The sequence below is a fragment of the Vanellus vanellus genome (genome assembly GCF_965231255.1).
Source record: "Vanellus vanellus genome assembly, chromosome: 1".
NCBI classification, from domain to species: Eukaryota; Metazoa; Chordata; class Aves; order Charadriiformes; family Charadriidae; genus Vanellus; species Vanellus vanellus.
Genome location: NC_138905.1, coordinates 41,076,112 through 41,101,128, shown reverse-complemented (window position 1 = coordinate 41,101,128; position 25,017 = coordinate 41,076,112). Strand labels below are relative to the sequence as shown.

The 25,017-nt window shown below is 38.5% G+C and overlaps 1 protein-coding gene across 1 annotated transcript; it reads right to left on the bottom strand.

Moving 5' to 3' along the window:
• Positions 1-641: 641 nt before the first annotated feature.
• On the bottom strand, positions 642-16,663 carry TMEM19 (transmembrane protein 19). The gene is made up of 7 exons (XM_082482769.1): positions 16,643-16,663; positions 16,241-16,391; positions 8,623-8,736; positions 7,043-7,180; positions 6,474-6,728; positions 5,182-5,391; positions 642-2,411 (listed from the first exon to the last, which is right to left on the bottom strand). Exons 2-7 carry the CDS (start codon positions 16,368-16,370, stop codon positions 2,248-2,250), a joined length of 1,011 nt encoding a protein of 336 aa, XP_082338895.1. The 5' UTR covers positions 16,371-16,391; positions 16,643-16,663; the 3' UTR covers positions 642-2,247.
• Positions 16,664-25,017: the final 8,354 nt, after the last annotated feature.

Below are 25,017 nucleotides of genomic sequence, written 5' to 3'. Positions count from 1 at the left end.
TCCAAGTAGCATGTGGACAGGTGGTATCTCTGTCTGCTTCTTTCTGAGCTCAGTAACCGCTCTTAGTGACACACACCAATTTACAAGCAGGTTGTCACATACTGTAATTTCCTCCTTGTATCCCCTACTCCCCTTCTGCCCCCCACCCCCCAACAGTTTTACAGCTACTAAATATTTAAAATGCAACACTGTCCTTTTTAGAGTTCAAGAGTGCTCAGATCTTTCTAACTACTGGAGATTTATGAATGGGAATTCCAAAAGCAACTCAGTGTCATCACTAAGACATGACAAAAAAAAAAATTCCGAATAATGGCCTTTGAAGGCCCTACCTGAAGGAGCTCATTCAGATCACATTCATTCATGTGATAACAGATCAAAGCATTTATGCTGCTATGAATTTAAAATCACAGATGTCTCTTCACTATGGCAAGCTGTTTTTAAAATGAGACCCATATGAAATAGTAGTGAAAAGCTGACCAGGACTACTTCAGTGTTTGAAAGTATACTTTGTTTCAGGAATCAAAAGAATAAAAAAAGTAGGCATTTAACTGAAAGAAAAAGTATCTTACAAAAACTGTATCTGTCTTAATTCTAGAAATCACAACAGTATTAATAAAATATTAAGACAACTAATACAGTGTTTATTTAAAAGCAGCATAAATCCAAACAACGCATAAAAATCTCAAGTGTTTATTTTTACAGTTTAAGTGCATATATTCCTTTTATAATTTTGTTCCTTTCCACAGGAACAGACATACAGCAGCCACACAATTTGTTCTTTTCAGAAAGCTTTTACTAGTTTGAAATCTCATCTTTATAATTGGGTAATACAGTAAACTAATTCCAGTGATAAATTCCAGATTTATACAGACTAGATTTCAAAAGAGTAAACTCAATATGGAAGGTGTTAAAATTTTTGAATATTCCCATAAAAGGCAACATAATACACAATTCAAGTGAATTAAGACAGGCAACATACACAAGACATTCGTAAAAAAAAAATAATCAGTTGTTCAATACAAAATACCCATCTCTAAAGATAAAAGGAAAAAGCTTTATAAGTTAACAGTATGTGCTCTACCTTCTGAATGTTGACAGTGACAGTTATTATGAGGGTATTTCTAAGGTTTAAATACAATCTGTGCTGGCTAAATTACTTCCAGCTCGTTTATAAATTCATGATGGAAGATGGAATCACCTAACATAGCATCCTGAGCACCAGAAGTTAAATTCCCAGTTTAAAATACTTTGTAAGCGATACTTTCCCCATTCACTATGAGGATAACCTCTATAGCTTCTTTGGTTGCGGTCATCATCTCTGAATAGCAACCCCCCAAAAAATGGGAAACAGTTCCACTGCTGAGAAAGAACCGAAGAGTGTAGTTTGGTCAGAATGCTAAACATTACAGAACAATCCTATTCTTATGGAAAAAATGTTCTATTTCTAAAGAGATGAATGTGATTTCACAACTGTGATCTTTAATTTTAGACAATTTAATAAGTACCATAGTATTGACAATCTTCATAAATATCATTAGTTTTGAAATGAAGATGTCCAAAACCCACAAATTTATTATTCTTACTAGAAAAACTGGTGAGTTTTTATTTTAAATTTAGTCTTTTGCTGCAAATATTATGTAGTGGCATCGCTTTTACCAACCCTGTTCTCAGGGAAGTGGAGACAGTATCAGGATACAGAATAGGCCTCAAGGCTTACTTCTCTCTTTACCCCCACCCCCCCCAAAAAAAAAAATCCATCAACCCTTACATATTGTAGATTATGGGAAATACCAGAATTCACCCATTTCACCCATGTTATCACTGCCTACATAAAGTTGCAGTGCACTTTATGTCTGGCTTGGACAATAGCCACAATGCTCCATCACACTGATTGATGTAGATTAGACTTCTATTTCCAGCTTCTTGTCCTTCCAGATGCTGGGGACTGGCAAGAACATAGACGCCAACCCTTCAGCTCCATGAGGATAAATGAAGTGCTTCACTCACTTGGCAATGATCTACATCCATTTAAAGAGCGACAAGAGCACATTGACAAAACCCCTTCCTTGCCCTGACAGATGCCAATTGCCATATGAAGCTTACAGCCTTAAGAAGTTGAGATGGAAAGTCCTTTGGCTCTCTGAAAGTTTCAGATCCCTCTCTTCAAGAGAGTTCAAAGAAAACTTTTCAGAGTCTTTAAGTAAGACTGAACTTAACAGAATCACATGCAGAAAACCTTAAAGCACTTCAACGCCTAGGCCAGAAACACCACGCCATCCCTGGAAACACCAAAGCTATGATTATAGAAGAAAAAAGATTTACTGTGTTGTTGTCTAATATAGGTTTTCCAGATATGTGCTTGGAATCTTTTGTTTGGTGGTTGACAACCATGCCAATATTCTGGTCAAAACCTGGGAAAAGATAAAAGACTTCATTTTACAAAGTCAACCAAGCTGAAAAGAAAGTAACACAGCGTATACAACTTCCTAAATTTAATTTACCATTATTGTGTTATACCTCTAAGAAAAGACAACAACAGACTAAACTAAATTACAGTTAGTTTTATCTGATAGCTTCAAAGAATGGATATAAATGCAATACTTTACGTTAGAAGTTACAAGACCTTCCGTCAGGTCTGCTTCTCTCTTTGTGTAGTTTCATAGCAAAGAAAGGAATGAAACAAGCTAAATCAGAAGAGGAAAAAAGCTATTCCAAGAGCCATTCTAAGGCAAATGATGTTGTTTTGAACAGAACAACTGATTAGCAATATGTATTTCATTGTCAAGATGTATTTGTTTTCAAAGAAAAATTATGGAAATAACATTATTACTTGATCTCACAGAAAATAAGCTCCTTACAGAGGCTGAATTTATCATTTCTATTTACACAGCAGTTTATACTACCAGCAGCTGGATTTTTTTCCTAGTACTTAAGCTATTTCTTGCTCTACCTCTGTTATCAGTATTCTAGCATTGTGTTTCATTTGCTGTTACTGTACACACAGTTATCTGATGTTTTGCCCAGCTGCATTATTTTATATGCTGATAAACACATAAAATTCTAGCACGCTTGATATTAATGGCAACTCACACTATAATGAAGTATAACTGAGTACATGCATGTATTTAAGTGTATTTTATATTAACATTATTTTTCTCTGTAGATTTGAACATCTGCGAATACCCACAACATGGAAACTTCATTTTGAGCTGCTGCTTTATCACAAAAAAATTTTCAGCACCTCAGACAAAACTTAAAAAAACAAACCTACACCACAAACCTGCTTGGCAGGTATATAGCTGGTATTCCTGTTACCTTTGAATCATACATTTAAACCTAGCTTTGGGTAATGCAAAAGAGCTACAGAAAAATCAAACTTAAAAGCCTGATAGTTTAACTCTTAACACTTGCTATGTTTTAGAAAGTCTTAAGTTTTCTTGAGAGAAAAACTGGGAATAACTTTGTATAAATATACATCTTATATCCACGCGTAGCATGGATTCAGAGCATAAACAAATAGGATGGGTAACAGTAAGTCTTTCCATTAGCTTGGTTATTTACACAATAGGTATGGTTTCAGACTGATAGCATGGGAGAATTTGAATCTAATTCTGAGCATCTATTCACACAGATTTACTTAATAAATGTGTGGGCAGGGAAGGACTTTCTCTTAGAAACAGTGGGTACTACAGACTAAAGTCACAATTCTTTATTACCACAGACGTATTTATTTATTGTTTTTCAAGATGCTGCAGAGAGATTGCAGTATTTCTTACAAAACTACATTGAGTAGATTGGAAAAGTGGGTTAAAGTAAAGAGGAACACAAAACCTAACAGTGTGCACCACATGAGCAGCACTATTGCATCTATATCACAGCATATATACCATAGCATAACGTGTCTATAGTATACATACTCTAGCAGTGCTTATGAATTTGTAAAAGAAATTGTGGAACTTGCATACTTGTCCCTGCTGCAGCTAGCAAACTAAGCTGCTGAGCATAGAAAAATATCTGAAGTGAAGAAGAAATAGATGCTGATAAATGCTGGTGTGCATTAGCTAGGTTTACCAAAATATCCTAATGCATCTGCCTCATTAGGAGCATGAAATATTGTCTGAGTGCTTAAGTGTTTCCTCTTTAGTACAGAAATATTATATCTAAAAATTCCTCAAATTATTAAACACTCCATTATATTTTGGACTTTCCTGGAGCCACAAAGAATAGAGCATAAAAACTGCTGGAAAGCCAAATACACAGCATCAACAACAGTTTGCATTTCTCACTGTGGTGGTAGATTTAAAGGACTTGTATCTCTCAGGCAGTTCGTTCATCTGCACATTCAAACCTTAACTTCCAACATGTAAGTATACTGACAACAAAATCTGAAAACTTAAGTTCTCTCTGTAAACCAGCTGTTAAACAGAATAGTGTCAGATATGGTCTTTAAACAATTTATAAACATAGGGTAAATTCAGAGTTTAGCCTAAAGGTTGTCTGCAGTGTTTATTCGCAGACAACGATCCTTAAGGACAATGAGTAAATAAATACTGAAATTGTTTAGAAGCAGCCAGCCAACATAATTTTTAAAAAAGGACATGATTCTTTAAATATTTTCTTTAAAGTCACAGCTAGTTTGTGATAAGCTTAACTTACAGGAAACAATACTCTATTACATGGTGAAAAAACAGAATGTAAAATATTGCGCACATTTTCCGGGAGCTCTTCTTATTTAATTCTTAAAGCTGAGACTATTGCTAAGTCTTTAGGGTTAGAAATGGAGCTTCTGCAGTGACAACGTAATCTGAGTAATTGACTAAAATTAAGCTGACATTTTCTCTTATAAAATGTTACCATAATTAGATATATAGAAAGGGAGAGGGCAGCAATTGCTTTTCCCAAGGTAATATGTTGGAGATCTCTGGTCCCTCTCAGTCATCAACAAGACAGTAACAGAAGATAAATAAATCAAAATGTGGAAAAGGACCAACTGCCCTTGCTTGTGTTTTCATTATCACATCCATCACTTTGGCTCCTTTTGTCCTTTGTGTTGCTAATTCTGTATTTTTTCCATTTAAAAATTATGTTCTCAGCCCTTCTTGAAATTCAAGTCAATTTTTAGGTTACATTAGTAGAGGGGAAAATAAAAAAGAAAAGGGAAAAAAAAGAGAAAAATCTTACCGCTGTATTGCATTGTAGCTCCCAAATATGAATCAACAATTGATCCCAGTAAGCCAGCTGCTGCACCAAACACAATAATGGGCCATTGCGGAGCAGATATTTCCAGATCAGTCACAAAAATGAGCTGTGTTACGAAGTAGGCTACACCTACTGCCATGCCCCCAAGCAAACTTGAAAGTAGGCCCACAAAACTAACTGCTCCATTGGTACCTAAATGAAACAAAACCAAGTTGATTTACAAACTTTTTCTTAAAGACTTGTGTTTGTTCAAATATTTTCTATGAAATCAAAACTGTGTTCATAGCGGTCTTCCTCCCCTTATATCCACAAGGCTCTGCTACCACAGCTTTTATTTACAGTTCCCATTATGCTGCTGAGAAGCTTAACCTGTCCCATTGCAGACTATTACTTTTCCTGTCTCTAAGGCTAGTTATCTAGAAATATTCACTAGCATCAAATTAAATAAAACTAGATAGCACACCTCTCAATGTCACCTCGTATTTATCCGCTGTAAGGTGGTGGAGGGGCAGTATAAGAAAGAGATTTGCTCCAAAAAATACAGAGCTTGAGATGTGCACGTCATTAAAGCGATGCCTTTTCAGAAGCAGCGCACCAGGATGTATTGCACCAACACGTTTAAAAGAACAAAATCCATAGAAAAAAAGATGTTTGACAGCTCATTGAATAAAAATCTGAAGAACACTTATAAAGAGAAAAAACAAACGCCCATGCATTTAAATCCTATCCCACAAGATCTAAAACTCAGATCAACATGCCAGCAAGACTCAAAAAAGACACGCTGCTTTAAGGTAGCAATGTCATCCACTGTGTAGACAAGGTTTGACAGACAGAAGGTTCATTTTACCCACCCTTGGTAAGATATTAAAGGAAATGAGCAATTTGGTTAAGGACTGAATTTTTTGTAATGTCCGTATTGAATATATATACTTTTCTACTGATTAAAATTTTAATGTCTGAAAAATTCAGTTGATAACTTGCATTCTTTATATTATTGGCAACATAAACACTTTTAATAGTGCCCAAAATTAGAACTAAGAATGATTTTAGCTCCCTGGATGCTATGTCGGTACATCTCGCTGACAAGATGCAGCAGAAACCCAATTGAGTATATTCCATTTCAGAGAATGCATTCCTGCTAACATTTTCTAATCCCCGATTTCCAATGTTTGTTTTTCTGGGGCTTTTTTGGCACTTTTCAAGTTGAATGCATAATTCAAAACAGAAACAGATCAGCAAAATATTAAGAACATATAGAGCAGATAACACCTTACCTACTGGAACCTTTTCCCAGGTTGTTATCAACCTCGGCTTGCTTTTACTCATAACACTACCAATCTCTGAAGCCCATGTATCACCAGCAGAGCAAGCCAAAGCTCCCAAAAGGGATAAGCACATCCATGATGCTGTGTATTGCTTTGAAAAGTCGATAGGAATTTCACCTGGTCCATTTTCTATCATATATAAGACAGCCAGCTCAGTAGGAACACCCCCGTTACAGAATACTTGCATCCAATTCCTCTGTCCACCTAACGTGACAAACCCAAAACGTTACTATTTTCAGGCAACAGCATGAAAAAAAAGCAAAATACGCACATATAAAGTTAAATTTTAAAAGACACACTTTCAAAACAGAAACTAGATAGCAATTTATTAAATAAAACAGAAGCAAAAGCAAAGGAGTCACTTGCTAATGTTCATAAGGATGGGGGTGGAGCAGAGGCATAACAACAGTGTTCCCCACTCTGGATGTTACATTTTATTTGACCCTTTGAAAGGAAGAGGAATATGCAGTATTTATTCTCTTCAAGGGATTCGAAAGAATTAAAATGTTATGGCTTACCTTCTTTGTATTCTGAATCTATTTGCTTCTTTTTATCTTTCTTCCACTTAGTAAGTTTTGAAGAAGTAACAAAAAATACAAACAAAGAAGCAAAGAAACTGTAGTTTGCAACTGTAAGGATAAATCCAACCACCAATCCTATGAAGAAAAAAAAAAGTATATAAAGTTCCTTCATGTAACAATCTCTGCTTTGCAAAGCAGTTAAGTCTTTTGAATCTCCTCAGTATGAAAAATATCTTCATGATAAACCCAAGACAATCAAGCAATAAGAGAATTACTGAAGTGCCTAATACCTGCATGGGAATTCCAGAGACATCTTGACTGAAAAAAAAAATCAGTTATCTTTATAATTTTCTCTTAAATTTTACTGCTAAATTGCTAATTTTATCGCTACTGCTAAAGTGTGTGATTTTTAAGACCTTCTTTTGCCACAAATCAGTAATGCTGTGCAAAAATAAAAGACAGAACAGTAATAAAAAAAGCCAAATGATATATAATTGAAATTTAAGTACTCTGCCTGAAGAATATGATTATTTGGTAAAGATGCATATATACAGCTGTGGCTGTGTCTCTATCAGCAAGTTTATCTTCAGTTTAGGAATCCAATCCGTTTCTGATTTTTATGCCATCTTTTTCTTTCTGTAATTTTCTTAAGTATTTGAGGTCCTGGATGTACTGCTTTTTTATCTCCTTCTTCACAGAGGAGGTCTATTCTCACTGCCCACCATGAGATTACAATTCTTCACGACTGAAAGAAAATTGGCTGCACTTACAGCAAATACCAGTAACAGCTGGCTAGCAGAGCTGTTAAGAGGTAAAAACACAGCAGAAGAGAAAATACGTGTGTTTTTTTTTTTTAACTTAGACAATGCTCCCCTTAACACACAGACAGAACAAGAGTGACACGGAAGGAAAGGATTTGAGGTCCTGTTTCTTTCCATTGACCATCAATTCAGACAATGTCACAGGACAAGGGTGACTCACCTCACCCAGAAATCTTGCATCAGATTTCAACAAACACTATTGTACACTACATTGAGGTTTTTCTCAAGTGGTCAAGAAACGCTTTGTTGAACTGGTCATTTACTTGAAGTGAAGTGCAGATTTAATTTTCTTCTTATTTTTGGGAGGCCAAAAAATCCTCATATTACAGAAAGGAGAACCGCGTTAATCTTTACTGGTTTCCTACCAGGCAGGTAGGCTGCTGACATGGCTCAGTTTTATGGTATGTCTTTACCACTGCCTCTGCCTTTTCTTTATCTCTATGTGAATCAATCTATATGTTAAACTAAAACATGCCATTTAGCTGCATGCTGTACTGAAGTTTAAAAGAATCTTCTAGGTTTATATAAATCTAATTACAAAATTAATCAAATTAATTACAATCAGCAGCAAAAATTGACTATTGAAACAGGCATGAGAAAAAAAAACAGTATGAATTCAAGGTATATATGCTTACATTTATACTTTTATTATACTACAACTAGGTAGTAAAGTCTTAAAAGAATATTATGTGCAATAAAAAGGATCTTAATTCAGTTTACTAAATGTTTAGCTTAATAGTCTCAGAAAAAACATACCTCCCAATGCACCACTGTGATCAAGACTCTTCTTCTTAAAACCCTGTGTAGCAATCATTAGTGGAATCAAGATTGAAAAAAGCCAACGCCATGGAGAAATGGGCCGTAAAGTACCTGATAAATCAAATAAAAAGGTTACAAACGATCCTTATAAGCCTTTTTAATGCCTTTATATCTGAAAAGTCATAATCTTCTAGTATATATTTAAAATCTGATCTTAATAGAGATTAAAACTTTTTACGCTTCAGAAGAAAAATATTCTTATGCATGGAAGACCAAAATATCTACAACTATCTACTTAGTTTTTCTATTCAGCTTTCACAGAGCAAATACATTACATGAAGTAAAATCAGTTACCAAAAAACAGCAAATGTGACAAGAAATAAACATGGTGATATTTTCCATTCTAAAAGGAGTTTATGAAGTCCAAAAATGATCATACAAACTATTAAGACTATCTGAAACCTGATTTGGATAGAACAAATAAGTTCAGATTTTAGAAAAAAAAAAAAAAAACAAAAACATACAGCCACAGTAAGTTATGTAGAATTCAGTTTAAAATATGACTAAAATTAAAACTAAAATTCCAGTTAACAAAACTTTAGCAGTCTCATGTAAAGAGACTGCAAAGCAACCTTCAGTAAAAAAACTAGTGCAAGAGCTTCCATCATAGATCAAATCATGACTAATTCTCTGTAACTATAGGAACAAATCTGAATTTTTTATTATTATGATGATTTTTAATATTTTTTTTTTACGAAGCTACGAAGATGGCAACAATTAAGGGAATGAACAACACCGTCTATGGTTACTAGTGCTTTTAGCACTGTAATAGAAAGAAAATTAGTACAATATAGTGGAAGCTTTACCTTGTTTTTCAAGCCACCCCAAATACCAGTGTTTTCAAGAAAAGTCATTCTTGTTTATCAGAAGCTTTAGCTTGCTAGCCCTAGCTCTTGGCTATGAACAGCAAGCAATTTTTTTTCATCCCTTTTTTAATCATCTATGTATTCTGAATTATTCTTGGGGTGTGCCTAATACTGTCACTTTGTTGTCTATTCCATCAATTAGAATTGTACACTAAGTTAATAGAGGGACTGCTGCTACTTGGCTGACAGAAGACTTAAGAAGTAGTTTCACGTCTATGTGGAGAGAAGACATCAGCATGCATATAAGCCAGCTAACAGCTGTGTTTCTATAGCTTTAGTATTACTACCATATCCTTTTTACTCTAGTCTGGAAAACTTACATATTCTGTAACATATTTAAGTGCTTAGTCGAGCTACAGTGATACTTGTTATCATCTAATAAAACTAGCAGGAAGTCTGGCAGTTCATATATGTATTTATTTTATACTCTGTCTTTCTGCTCATCTGTGAACAAATCATCAGTTCAATCACAACATCACTGATAATTTACACTGGTGCAAGAAAAGGAAGTTTAGATGCTTGGCCACCTTTTACAGTTTTAAAAAATAAATATTTCTCTCTTGTCAGTATCCAAAACATTATGATTGTTTCCACACTACACTTGTTGAAAATACAAGAACAAACTGGATCAAGCCAAACATCTGTCTGACTCAGCATGCCATCTGGTAGTGGCAAGCTGCACAAGGAAAGGGTATAAAGAACAGGTAACAAGTGATCTTCCCTGTTTTACTGGGAACTTTCACGTTGACATTCCTAAATCCCCCATATATTTGCCCAATCCATTTTTGTATTTTATTTTCATCCAACCACCCACAGAACTGAATTCTAGTTGTAGATGCACTGAAAAGGGCCTTTCAAAAAGCTGAACAACAAAGATCCTGCTGCCTCAAGTTTCATCGGACATCTGCTAAATTTTATCACTAACTGAATAATGATTTCCTATTCACATTCTTCCTGCCATTCATCACCTATACAAATATCCCCTTTCTATGCTAAAATCATAGAATCATAGAGTCATAGAATGGTTTAGGTTGGAAAGGACCTTGAAGATCATCAAGTTCCACCCCCCTGCCATAGGCAGGGACACCTCCCACTAGACCAGGTTGCCCAACACCACGTAGCTTTACCTATTTGAGTCCTTTTCAAATGGATGGTGTTACCTGCTCTGATCATCCTTGATGCCTTCAGGGTTTCTTTCTCATTCTGCTGTGGGCATTTTGAAACAGGACAACTGCAAGTGCACTCAGTACTCATTGCAGAGAGAGACACTGTGATTTTACAACTATGATTTTACAACATCTATCAATCTATTGATTTTTTGATGGAGTAAAAGGTGTTTCACTTCCAAAAAAGATGAGAATATGTTAAGTAACCTGGATGGTGTAATTCCCCTCCCCCAATTACCTACCCATATTGAACCAAACTACTGACCTCTTCAGTCATGCAGTATATAAACTACAGACAGCTTTGATGTAAAACATATATATTTGCCCTGCTGCTCTCTGTTCTTCTCATCATCTTTTCTTGCATTACTATCTGATTACCTCTATCCATGGTAACCCAGCTCTTGGGTCCCTCTCTCTACCACGGGAGCATATCTCCTCGACACAGAATTTACATCCCTCAGGACCTGAGAACACATCCACTATCTTTACAATGGATGTTCTTATGACTTTATTAACCCTACATTTTTTACCAAAAGGGCTAGTCCTAGAAATATTCAAAGGAAACATGGAACGCTTAAAAAATTAAGCTTATTTCAGCAAGCCATTGCGTTCCCCAAACCACAATTTTTAATAAAGAACAATATACACTATAGATTTTGTATTTAAGGAAAGGTAGCTAGGTGACGTACAAGTCTGGTGTTGTATAGTCTGATTTCCGCCGGAATATTTATCCTCAAGCAAGCCTGAAGTTATCTAATGGAGTTCTCCTTGTCCTGTCTATTTCTACAGAAAATTTGTCTTAGATGACAATCAAAGGTGATTTAGATTTCTTATTCTTTGCTTTGCATGCGTGCACGCACAGCCTCTAACTGCACACTTTAGCCCAGAGAGTTGCAGAGACTTGCTGAAAAGCAGGTTGCATCCAACAATTTCATGTCATACATACAATATTACATATTTACTCTCAGGAATTTCTTCTTCTCTAAGGATTCTCTGGAGTAATCCTTTTCTACTTCTATGTTTCATTGTCCTCCCTGTTATTTTTTTCTCAATTTTATCAAGAACAGCTCAATCAAACAGATTTAGTGACACGAGAATTTCCTTTTGCTTGCACAACATGTTTGCATGAGAAATTTTCTTTGTAGCGTGGTATATTCAGCATAGACTGAAGGCAGATATGTAAGCTAGGAGATACCCTTCTACGACCTAATGTGTCCCACATAGTGGGGGAATCCTTTCCACTGAATTTTATTCTCTGTCGGCAGCTGCAAAAGAATTGCCACATTACTCAAGTCCTGCCTTGTGATTTCACACAAATATGGATTTTAGGTTTACATATTTGCTAAGCCAGCAGTACATACGAATTTAGGGGTGGTGGTGTGGTTTAGGCTGAACTGGCCACTGGGGACATGGGGCATCCCAGATGGGACCAACACATGCTCCCCCCCACCTCTCTTCAAAGAGAGAGGCAGAGGAGAAAAAAAGAGACTTATGAGTTTAGAAGGAACTGAACTACTTTAATGAGATATTAATAATAAAATAAAAAGAAAATAATGAAATATATACAAAACCATATCAAGCTCCCAGGATGACAATCACATCACCGGCAGGCACTGGGGCAGTCCCAGACTGGACTCAGTGACGGATGGGAACTGGATTCCGGATCTGGATTCAGGATCGGGATCAAAGGCGGACAAACAGACAGAGTCCTCCTCAGACGTCGGCCGTTGAAGAAAGAGAGCTGCCCCTTTGATCCCTCAGCTTTTATACTGAGCGTGAGGCAGATGGGATGGAATACCCTGTTGGTCAGTTTTGGGTCACCTGTCCTGTCCACTCCTCCCTGCAGGTGGGACCCCTCTACGCTTTTCTGCTTCCGACCCTCCAACGGGGCAAATACCAAAGTTGGTTGTCCTTGGGGGTTATAGCAATAAGTATAAGCGAGAGCCTCTCTGCATACCATGCCTGGGCATCAGCTATAAACATTGGTCTTATCATTCTGAGAGCGAACAGTGTCTGCACAATATGCTGTTAATTTCAGTAGTTAGAAGAGGCCCAGCTAAGAAGTAAAGTTACTGAACAAAATTGGTCCTGTTTTACCTCAAACCAGGACAGGTGGCAAAATTAACAAGACAGCTCTCAGCTTCGTCTTTACTTTGTCTACTGGTTAACTTTGTTTAATCAAAGTGAGCTTCCCATGTTACAGCTATTCAAATATTTGATTGTAGCTTACTGGTTCTCTCACAGAGTTAACAATTGCAATATATCGCATTGTTTAAATCTACCAATTCCTTGCTTTCATATAGAAACAATTCTACTTAATAAAAGCTTCTGTATTTGGAAAGTATACTGCTTTTTGGGAACTGAAGAGAAATAAGTCATTTCAGGTGTAGTATTAACATATATGCAAAATTGGGTTACCCATTATCCTCCTTGTTAGACAGAAAATAAACCCAATTCAGAACGTTTTGAAGTATTTAACTGGAAATTAGTCAAATCCAAAACTTTTTACAAGAAAGGATTGCTTTTAACGATATTTTTCTACTTTTATGAACAAAACTGAATACAAAAAACTCAAGCAATTTTCTCATCAAAGTATCCACAGTCCCTTCTAAAAAGCTTTTTCTTGAGTTTCTAGGTTGTTCCCTTTGTGTAGTCATTCAAGTCACTATGATCTGAATTTTAACTAGCTTGAATGACAGGAAAACAATATCCCACTCAGCTGTCATAATTCCACACCATTCCATAAAGCACTAGTGTCCATAGCAACTTACTTTTAAGGAGACAATTTATTATCAATGTCCTAAACATTTGTTTCCTTCTAAAATTCCAGAACACTTACTAAAATAAAAGCAGTTAATAAAGGAGCTGTTATTGCCCAGTTAAAAGGTATATTATTACCTGACTGCCTTAAATTACTGCCTTAGCAGTAAGATTTTTACAACCTTTATACTCTATCACTTCATTTTGACTTTACATTGGAAGACAAAAATTTCACAAAAGATGCCAAAATTACATCTTAAAGGATACTGAAACTTAAAAGTTTGAGAAAAAATTGTTCTTTCATACTATAGTTTAAAAGTCTTCCATCTTGGCAGTCACAGAGACAAGAAAGCTATTGATTACAACCTGAACTACACTACTTCCGCTGACAGAATTTCACTACCAGAAAAATGACAAGGAAGCCAGTCAACTAGGTGAAAGTGGCACGATCGCTTTCTAAAAGATCAGCCCTTTCAATCCTTTTGAAATTGATGTAAGGGTCTCAAAAATATACTTTAAGATGATGACTATCTCAGCAAGATTTCAAGTGATATTTTTTGTTTCAAAGACCCACAAACCTTTGAAAAGTAAAGCTAATGGTTAATGTCACTTTTGAGCTACCCCCCTCAAACCATGAGAAGTCATCGCATCTGCTATACAAATGTAAGACATTGCAAATCTAGTATTAAAGTGGGTCTCAATCTCACAGAAGAAAGACTGCTCACAAGCACAGCAGTGTCTCTTGTTGGAAAGCTAAACATCATAGTTTTCAACAAGAACTTTTGTGTCAGCAGAACCTAGAGCTTTGCAGATATACAGGCTCCCTGATGCAAAGCAGGACAAACGTATTTCACAGTAAAACACTTGTCATTGCAAGCACAAAGATTCACAGGACAAAAACTTCTCTTCTGTGTACTGAAAAGCCCCAATGCTGCAGGAGGTGCACATGGTTCTGGCAGCCAAGTGTTGACTCAAAACCTCAAAAGAAAAGCATCACCAGCTGTGTATGAAGAGATCTCCAGTGCTGTAGTCTGATATTGCTAATCACAAACACAATTTTCATCTTTCTAAGGTAATTTTTAAACTTACCTTTTTTTATTTTTTGGGGGGGGGGGGGAAGAGAAAGTATTGGTACTAAATTACTACTAAATGTAAGTAGTTAAGACTATGATAGAACACATTCTTTGGTTTACTATGGATTAACACTTCTATTTTATCAACATTTTGGTCACTGTTTGGTACTTAAGTGCTACTACAAACCATAAACCGTAAATTAATAAAGGTACGTTTGTAGTATTGTTTATATTTGTGGTTAAGGACTGAATTTCATCACTTTTACAGGTTGAAATTATTTAACTTCTCTCTCCACTTCATTAAACCCACTCTACTATACGCTTCATTCACCTCTTCAAGCCAAGGTCTTTCCATAGTCTCAGGCAAACAGATAACAAAAGTTGTATGTCCTTCTTTTCCATAATCATTTCTACAAAAAGGAAGATTTGCCTGCATTCTCCTCCTTTGTATCAGTCCCTAATCCTGATTCAGCTGATATCAGGCCTCTCCACTCTACACTGTCAATTCTAAATCACGTTAGATAACAAGGACTGGAATACCCTAATTAGAGGCAAAACTCAGAGAGCTATACCTATAGAGAGCAGACATGCACAAACAAAAGGATGTTTAAATCCAACTTGGCTATCTCTAAATGACACTAACAAAATGTGGTTGTGAAGCCTGTTTCTGCATACCTTCTATGTGTCTGGCATCTCACTGCATACCAAATTAGTAGTGTCCAGACAATACAGATCTAATGCTGTACCAAGACTAATACAACCTAAAGCACTGAAAAACACCAATCAGAGACATCCAATTCTCACTGCAAAAGTCAGCTTACACTGGTAGGGTATTTATTCTAGATCCTTCTGGATCCAAAGTGACACTAGGCACTTGGGGGTGTTCATAATGCATCCCTAAGCACTTGCAGCATCAGCAACATTGCAATGACACTGGAACTCTTCCTGCATGAAACTGGCTGAGGTCTTAAGGACAGATCTTTACCTGTCCTAGGAAAGCAGTTAAACTCTTACAGGCTTGAACTGACGCTGAATGCAGTGCTGCTGCTTTTGCACATTGCTGTAAAAGTGGTCCCAGAACTGAAATGGCAGACCACAGAAAGTACCAGCATCCCTGCAACTACACACAACTAAGCCATAGCCTGCTTGAGCTGCCTGAACAGAAGACAGCTGAGTGTGTATCCCCATGTCAGAGACTCCATGCATACATTTGTCTCTTCTTGTACCATTTCCTGTTCCCCTTCACCTTGACTAGGGAATTCTTCTCACATGCTCTGTTCAAGGCCTGCACTTGCATTCCTAAAACTGTTCTGAAGGCTGATGCACTCCTCCCACGCTGTCACAGCTTCCCCCGACAAAGGGAGACCTCTATCACCTCGCTCTTTCTTTTCACTTTTACATGTTTATGCTATTTGCTTTCTTTTAGGGAGATAAACCACAAAGGATAACAACATTTTAAATTCGATGGGATCTCCGGGCAGAGCAGCAAAGAAGGGTACAGTGGCTGTTAACACCTTCTCAACCATCATCAGCTGTCAGGGCTGAGGTTTTCAGCTCTGCTGACGACGGAAGGGGCTCTGCACGCCCCTCTTCCAGTCCTCCATCCCCACCAGCCTGCAGGGGCTGGAGGGGAGGGCGGGGGGTGGCGGGCTGAGCCAGCCTCTCCCCAGCCCCCGGCCTTCGGACTCACCGTAGTAGGTACTTGCCGTCATGGACACGATCCAGAACACCAGAGAAATACAAATGAGCAAGTTCAGGACGATAATATTCGCCATCATCTTGAGGGATTCTTTGAAGAAATCCTCCTCGTGATAGGACATAGGGAGCCAGAGGGACAACACCTGGCGGGGAAGCACAAGGAGCAGCGTATCAGCCACACTTCCACCTCCGCCTCCACCTCCACCTCCCGCCCGGCCCTAGCCGCAGGCCGGCCCGCACCACCCCCGCGGCCGCCTCTCGCCCCCGGCCCCTCGGGGCGCTCATGGGGCGGCTGCTGCAGACACCCCCGCGCCCGCCCGGAACTGGGGCTGCGGCTGCGCGGCGCCGGGTGGATGGAAGCCCCCACCTCGTCTCCTCCCTGCTGGACACCGACCTGCTCCCCCAGCCCGCCGCCGCCACCATCCCGGCCCGCCGCCGCTCCGCGCATGCTCCGCTGCCCACTGCCTCCCTCTCCGTCGGCGGGGAGGGAGGGAGGAGGCGCTCTGCGGAACAGCGTGGCGTAGTCCGGCCCTTCACTTCCCGCCGCAGAGACGCTCCCGCGCCCGTCTGTCCCCGGTGCTGTTGTCCCTTCAGTGGACGCTTTTCCCCTCTCTGGCCATGGGGCGCTGCCGCTGCCGTCGCCACAGCGTGAGGTCCCCCGCCCCTCGGCAGGGAGACGCGGCCATTGTAGCCGAACGGGTCCAGCCGGCCTCTCCCGCAGCCGGGGCCGTGTCCTCCGCCCCGAGCTGCGGCCCTCTCGCGGGCACCGCAGCTCTCCGGGCCGACCTCTCCCCGCGGGCCTGCCGCCGGAGGGCTAGGCTGGCGGGCGGGCCTGCGGCCTCACGGCTCCCCCGCCAGGCCTCGGTACAGAGTTAGGGCTGCGCTCCCCCTCCCGGAGCCCTTCCCAGCCTCGGGTGGGCTCTCGGATACTGGTCCTCAGCGCGACCAGGGTATGTCCTTGGCAAAACGGCGTGCTGTGAGCCCTGCTGCCATCAGCGAGCCAGCCGCCTCCCTGCTGCCGGGCCCATGGCTGGCCTGTGCACCACAGCCTTCAGTGCTTTACGCGGTGGGCCCAAATAACAACAGTTAGCGTAGAAGCCGAAGGAAGAAACACTGGTTAAATGTAAATCCAGTTTACAAAATAATGTTTGTGAAATAAAAATGGGAACGACACTACTGTGAAAAGCATGAAATCGGTTGATAATTAGTGATACCAACGAGTATGCGGATGAGGTTTGAAACTTGTTGCTACACTGTGAAGTTCATTAACGCAAGGAGAAAGAGACTTGAAAGGTTTCCCAAAGTTAGCTGGGGATGAAAACAAGGCAAACCTGCCTGGTAGCTTTTCTGTGGGCACGCCATAATTACTCCCAAGGCACTCGACTATAAATGAAGAAGCTAACACGAGTTACAAGAAGGACTCCACGGCTCCCACTTCCCCACATCAGAGGGTTTGTCAACAGAGCACAGAAAGAAGCAAAGCTCTGCAACTTTTCAAAACCCCTCCCTTCATTTCCAGGCAGCTGCCTATGAAATAAACAAGACTTTTAAGCGTGACAGAAGATAATTCTGAAGTAGCATTCATGTAGTCAACATTTGTTCAGTGGAAGGTAGACCAAAAACCTTCAAGTTCACAAACACTACTACAGATGAGTCACCTCATGAACATCAAAAACCTCAGGTGCTTGTTTTCATAGACTTGGAACACCAGCAGGCTAGAATATTTAAGTATTTAGTGAGAGGCAGAGTAATAGGAAAAACTGAATTCAAAGATCTTTTACACACAACAAGTAGTTTTTAACTTCAAAAATTCAGTGAAAAATCTTGCTGTAAGAGTTGATACTTTCCCTACTGAATTTAAGACTATTTCTGGCTCATTGGCACCCATTCATCTTTGAGGCATGTTCTATTCCTTTTCATTTGGCATCTGGAGTAAGTTTCTAACAGGAGGTGAACACAGTCCAGGTTGTGGATTATTTTGCAACAGAAACTTAGATATATTTTTGTGGTGTTGTGAAAGAAATACTCAGTTATCACTCAAGAGCTTCTTCTTCAGATGTTGTCTAAACTGAGGACCATACTCTACAAAGAGTTACAGATACTTGGTTTTAGCTGAAGACAGTAGGCCTATTCCAGAGGTTAAAGTTAACACTTGGCTATTTACAATAGGTTGGCTCCAGGCAGTTGGAGCCAGAATTTGGACCAAGTGCCTTAGACAAGGGTGTACAGGCTTTATTTTATTTTCCCCTTTATTTATTTGTAATGAAGACTGGGAACACCCAAATTTTCTAAGAACAGATCCCCAAAACATTAGTACTAATGTAGCCAGACTGACTGTGGTATATCTAGTCTTCCTTCTCACCTCCCAAATTTTCATTAAACCTCCATCTGAGATACAGATTTGAAATCTAAAAATCAGGGGCTCAGTAGCTGGGCTGCTTTGTAAGAACAGGACACCTTTCGAAGGATAAAACCTATATGACATTGCTTAGATGCTTCTGCCAAAATCTAAGTAACTGAATTTTTCAACCAGACCAAGATCAACTCTACTTAGATTGGTGCCTGAACAAGTAGCTGCTTGTTTAGGTGTAACCAACTCTCATAAGTATATTCATTCAGATACACCCTTAACTGCAATAAATTGCTTTATTTAATTTATTGCTTAGTTTTTGTTTTGTAAACTGTAACAGACTGATACTGGAATTTCTGGTGGAGGAATAAAGATTCCTGCAGGAATCACAGCACTGGCTGATACCTGTGGGACTGTACAACCATGGGACCATGATTAATGGTAACATACAAGCTGGTATGAAGAGGAAGCAGGTCTGTGGAGCTCTAAAGGACCCTTCAGCCTCCTTCATAGATCCCCCACCTGCATTAAGTAGCACTTGTCCTGATTTAGCGTGCCAGATTATTGCACTGGTTTATCCACAAACGTTGCACTTCGGCTTAAAGCCACAGATGCTGCTGCTGTTGGAGTTTACATGAGCAAGAAAAACAAAAGAGAGTACTGCTCTCAACGCCTGGCGTGAGAGAGGTGATTTTAGTCATAAAATCTGTAACAGCCATTGCATGAATAATGTTGGCTTTGACTCCTCTTTCCGCTCTGAGACTTTTGTTAAATGTGGCTTCATACATCATACAGTGCTTGAGATTATATGAAACCAACACATTTTTCTGCAGTTGCTTGGTACACATTAAATGTTACAAGTAGGTTAGAAAATGAAAAAGAAAGGAACCCGGAGTTAGACTTCTTTTTACATTTAGAAACTGAAACAAATAGCCACGTTTTTGAAAGTAATGTCTACAGCACTTACTGTCATTGGCCCAAATACTGTTTTTTAAGTCCTCTTTTCTAGATGTTGCCCTTTGGTTTTATTAGGTTCTGCAATAAAAAAAAAATCACAACACTTATAATGGGCAAAAAGTGTGGGGTTTTTTTTTCATTTAAATGTCCATCTAGATGTTTAAAATATTATTAATTTAGAATTCACATACTTAAAATTCCATCCTGAATCAGTAAAAAGAGTATTAGGCATATTTAATACATGTAATACATACATTTCATAAACAATTTTTACTTACAAAAAAACACATTCCTCATTCACACTTAATAATATTATAAGCTTGATAATTAAAAAATTAAGCAACTGTTACTTGAGACAAATAAACCTGAAAGCTTTTCCCCAAACTTTGCCATACAGATACATACTTGAAATAAGAAAAATCTGAGAAGTTTAAATAATGAAAAAAGTTAGAACGATAAGCTACCCAATATTTAGCAGAGTGTCTTCTTACCTTTTACCTAGATCTATAGGATGCAAAGCACAACCAGCAGAGAGTGTAGAAGTAAAATAAATATGATTTAATAGGAGACAGGAATGTGGGATGATTAAAGGCAGCATGACAAACTGAAGGTAATAGCATGTTACTGTACGTAGCATGCTCATCACTCTTTTGCATTCATTCTTTTCCTAGGAATACATTAGAATTTAGTAGATTTGCCATAACACAGCAGGAAATATCCAAATTTTCATATAGATCTTAGAAGCAGACTTTCTGTTCTGCTTTGCTTTTCTGCCTCTTTTTTTGTATGTCTGAGATAGCACTCTCCATTTCACTGCTTGAAACATTATTCATGTTTGTGAGGGCTCTGTTTTCGTTACGCTATTCTTTTTTCTTAGTGGTGTAACATTAATGGGAAGTGCTGATCTGACCATGGAATAATCCATTTCACCTCACTCAGTAGTCTTTTTTACAGGATAAGAAATATTGTTTATAGTAGAGGCAAGAAGAAGGATAAAGGGAACTGGCCATTGGTTTTTAAAAGCTGAACAGATGACATTATTACAATTCTGTTTGTAGACAAACCCCTTTGATGATCTTGATATCTACTTTCTTTTACTTAGTTATTACAGGAGAAAACACCATACTTGGGCATGATCTTTTATACTATACTTTCCTTGTTACACTTCACAAGAACTTTTATACATACATATATTTACTTAAGGGAATATTGCTGCTTTTTATCAGTTGCCTTTATAGCTTTTTTGCTTGATAGAATCTATTATGAATAATATAGCTTAAGGCTTAAATAATAATGTAAGCATATTTTTGAATTCTTCTTTGTTAAACATGTCTTTCCAATAACAAAAAAATGATTGAAGACAAAATACCATTAAATACATGAGATGAAAAATCTGGAAACATTGTTAACATTGTTCTAAGTATATACTTGAAAAAGGGTAGATTTAGATTAGATATTAAGAAGAAATTCTTTACTGTGAGGGTGGTGAGGCACTGGAACAGGTTGCCCAGGGAAGTTGTTGAGGCCCCATCCCTGGAGGTGTTCAAGGCCAGGCTGGACGGGGCTTTGAGCAACCTGGTCTAGTGGAAGGCGTCCCTGCCCATGGCAGGGGGGTTGGAACTAGATGATCTTTAAGGTCCCTTCCAACTCAAAGCATTCTATGTCTTCTAATAATGACTGTAAAATTTTATGCTGCTGGCATCATTAGATAGTCTATAGAAAACAGAAGGAAAAGCTTAATACTGCAGGTAAATACTTGTCTCAAGCAGAGCACCCAAAATTAGCAGTCCCCTGTGAAAATGCCAACCAAATTGCAAACAATCATTTTCATACCACAGAAGTTGCTACACAGATGAATTCATAACACTTTTGAGGCACTCAAAATGTTCATGATTAATACTGTAGAAAACCCATTCATAGCAGGATTTGGGTTGTGGACAAATGGCAAATAGCAACAAATGGTGAAGAGTAAACTAAACATCCAACTGCCTAACTGAAAAGAACAGAACACAGAATGATGCTTTAAATATTAAATTTATTAAATATGTGTATATAGGCTTTAGCTTTGTGTTGATTCAGTGTTCTCAAGGATAGTGACACCAATTAAATGTATTCATAATATTCTAAAGTGTTTTGACCTTTTCAGAGCATCCAAAGTATTACTTTAAACTTTTAAGGTTGATTTGGTATTTAACTGAGCATGCCCAATTTATTAAAAAAAAAGTGATTTTTATTTCAAATTAAACATTTTGTACACTTTGCATGCTGTGCCAAACTGAACTTATACCAGATAGAGCTATCATCTTCCTTCCCCATCTGTAACCTCAGAACAAGGACCGTGTTTTTCATAGAGCTTGTGAACACATTCAAGTACTACTGGAAACAATTGTTAGAAGGTGTGATACAGAGAAATGCTTCATGAATCTGTATCAATTTATTATCACAGTTTAGCAAACTTCTGCAAGCGCCTGACTAAATTTATTAGTCCTATTGGGTTATGATAAAATGCTTCGCTGAATCAGTCCTGTTCCCCATCTTAATCACTGATCATCTGTGAACATGAACAAAGGATTTTCCTACACTTTATTTTGGCACATGTCCCTAATGAGTATAACAAATATTCCCATTATGAATTTTTTTATTGTTTGAAAACTTACACTTGATGAGTAGTGATCTATTTATTTCAGTTCCTTTGATTAGATGAAATCAAGTCTATACTGTTTTCTCTTTGAGATTCTGGGATACTTTCAGAGATGGAAGTCCATCCCTTCTGTTCTCCCATTTCCTCAGTTGGACACACTTTATGATGGCATGATATGTTCAGAGACTGCCTTATATTGCAGGATGGCTTTCTGATGCAGCAAAATTGTCTTTTTCTAGCGGTAGAAACATTTATTACACATGACCTACTTTTTTACTATGTGTTTACTCTGTATTTATCTATCTGCTTTAGCAAGTAATTTAGTGAAACAGGAAAGGATTAATATATTGAAAGTAGTGTGTGTTCAGGCTTCCAATACCTCCAGTATATTTGATCTGGGGAGTTTATTTTGGATGAGATAGAATTTGGCCCAGTGCTGCATATCTCTATTACACCTGTAGTTTGAAACTATCTGAAAGGAAGATAGCCTGCAAATAAATCTTTCTGTAGGTCCCTCTGGAAACACCAACCTCTTCATTCATTTAATTTGCACTAATAGCATTAGCATACTAGTGCCCATATTATTATCACTAGTATAAAAAATAGCATATGAAAGTCCTTTTAGTGTTATTATTTTTACCATTTCCAAGTGACACAAGGGCTTGTGCTTTCTGATCTACCTTCCCCATCCAAGTTTGAACACCACACACTGCAAGGAAGAACATAGGGAAGAATAGTAGACTTAATCCAGCATCTGTAGCAGGGATGCTAGGAAGACACCACGAACAAAGTGTCCTCCAGTCCTCTGGCATGTCCTTTTCACTGAGGAAGCAGTGGAAGAATGTGCTTCTGAAGACCTTGCTGATCCAGATGCTTTGCCCATGGTTGACTGGAAGCTCATGGGGATGGGAGGTGATCTCGGGCTTGTGGAACTGCATGATCATAACATATAGGATAATCAACATTGGGTGTAAAATTTTCAGATGTGGAGGGGCATCTTTTGAAGGTGTCTCTGAGCTGGCTGCATTCCTTTACTGATCTTGCACAATATTTTGGAATGCATGCTTGTGTTCAAAAGGGTACCCACTGCCTTGTGGAGTCTTGCAACCCCCAACTCGTACTAATCAGTGGCTAACCGGCTTTATGTAGACAAGTCCACTGTGGGCAGAACACTGATCAAAGTCTTCAAGGCAATCCATGAAAACAGTCTTTGTTTGAATAATGGTTCTGAGTTCTGTCAGTGAACTTACTCTGTCCTTTGGTCCTTTTGAGTTCCCCAAAAGTGTTGAGTATTGAGGAGATCCACATTACCATCCAGTGCCCAGCCCAAGACACTTCCCTCTGGAGTGTTCAGTTCTTGGAGTGTTCAGTTCTTTGAGAAGACCACCTGCTTTAAATTTAATAAATTATTGCTCACTGATCCTCTCGTAGTTGGTAGCAGTCCTGAGGTTAGCAACTTCCTGGCAGTCACTGAGTTATCCTATTGTTTTCGCGATACCTTTTTTGCTTTCAGATAAACAAGTAATGCTGTTAAACTAATGTTGTTAGTGCATTTCTGGGAGGTGGAAGGCATTTTACACAGCAGGAAAGTCAAAGAGATTGAAACAGACTGTAAAAATAAGGTAATAAAAAATAAAGGGTTCAGCAATGGGGAAGAGTAATAGGAAGTAAGGCAGGTAAAGATGGGAAAGGACTAGACTACACACAAGGAATGTGGCTGATTGAGGAAGGATGAGCAGAGTTTCAGGAGAAAGTTGAGAGGTGGCAGTTGAGGCAAATGCTCCCATGGCATTTGGCTCTTGAGAGCACCAGACAGATCCACAGTGTTTGAGAGCTCTGCCCTGCCTGAGAACCTCTTATTGGTGTTTGTTAGATACATGCTGCAGGACTTTGAGATGGTGTGGTGCTCACATGGGGTCACAGCCCTCAAGCCTTTGAATGTGTCTGGATGGAAACTGGGAGGTTAGGCTCCTCCAGGAGGAATCTAGCTCATGTATAACAAAACTGCTTTGAGAAATTAATACTGACATATGGTGGATGAGAGCAATCACGGGACTGGCATCAAAGCTGCATCGTTGTTCTGTACCATTGTGCTAGGTAGAGCATAGTCTGTGTTGACAGAATAATAACTATGCAAGGGAACAGGACTAGCTGGCTTTTAGATTTAGATAACTTCTAAATGATTCAGTATCGTTAAGTTACATGCATTTTTAGCCTGTGAAAACACATGTCCTTCTACATCTGCTTCAACACAAGTAAGTGGGTGTAACTTGTGGTACATAATGATTCAATTCAGCAGTTTGACCTGTTTTGGCAGACTGAGTAGAAGTGACTATACACATACATGTTTTTTTCTACATAGATCACAGATTTTAAGAGTTTCAGCAAAAGAACTCTGTCACATTTACCTCTAGGGTTTTTAGCAGAATTGGACAATTCTGGTAAATACTGCTAAAGATCTAAGATTACTAACTTTTTACTGTGTTTAAAATAATTTGTAAGAGATACTGGGGAGCGAGGGGATGAACCAAAGCTAAATCTAGGTATAGAACAAAGTCTTAATAAAAAATATTGTCCTCCAGATTATTTGTGACTAGGCCTGGATTCCTACAGGTTTGCCAAGCTCCCGTTGATTTTAGTTGGAAATGGGTGTCCAAATATTTGTGAAGACATAAGCTGTAGTTCTTTAAAAGGAAAATACTTGGAAATGCAGTCCAGAGAAAGGGCAGATGGGAGGTATGAAATTGTTGAGCTGGGGCTTCATATAAAAGAAGATTGGTAGCTTCAGGTAAAAAAAAAAAAAAATTAGGGCAAAAATGAG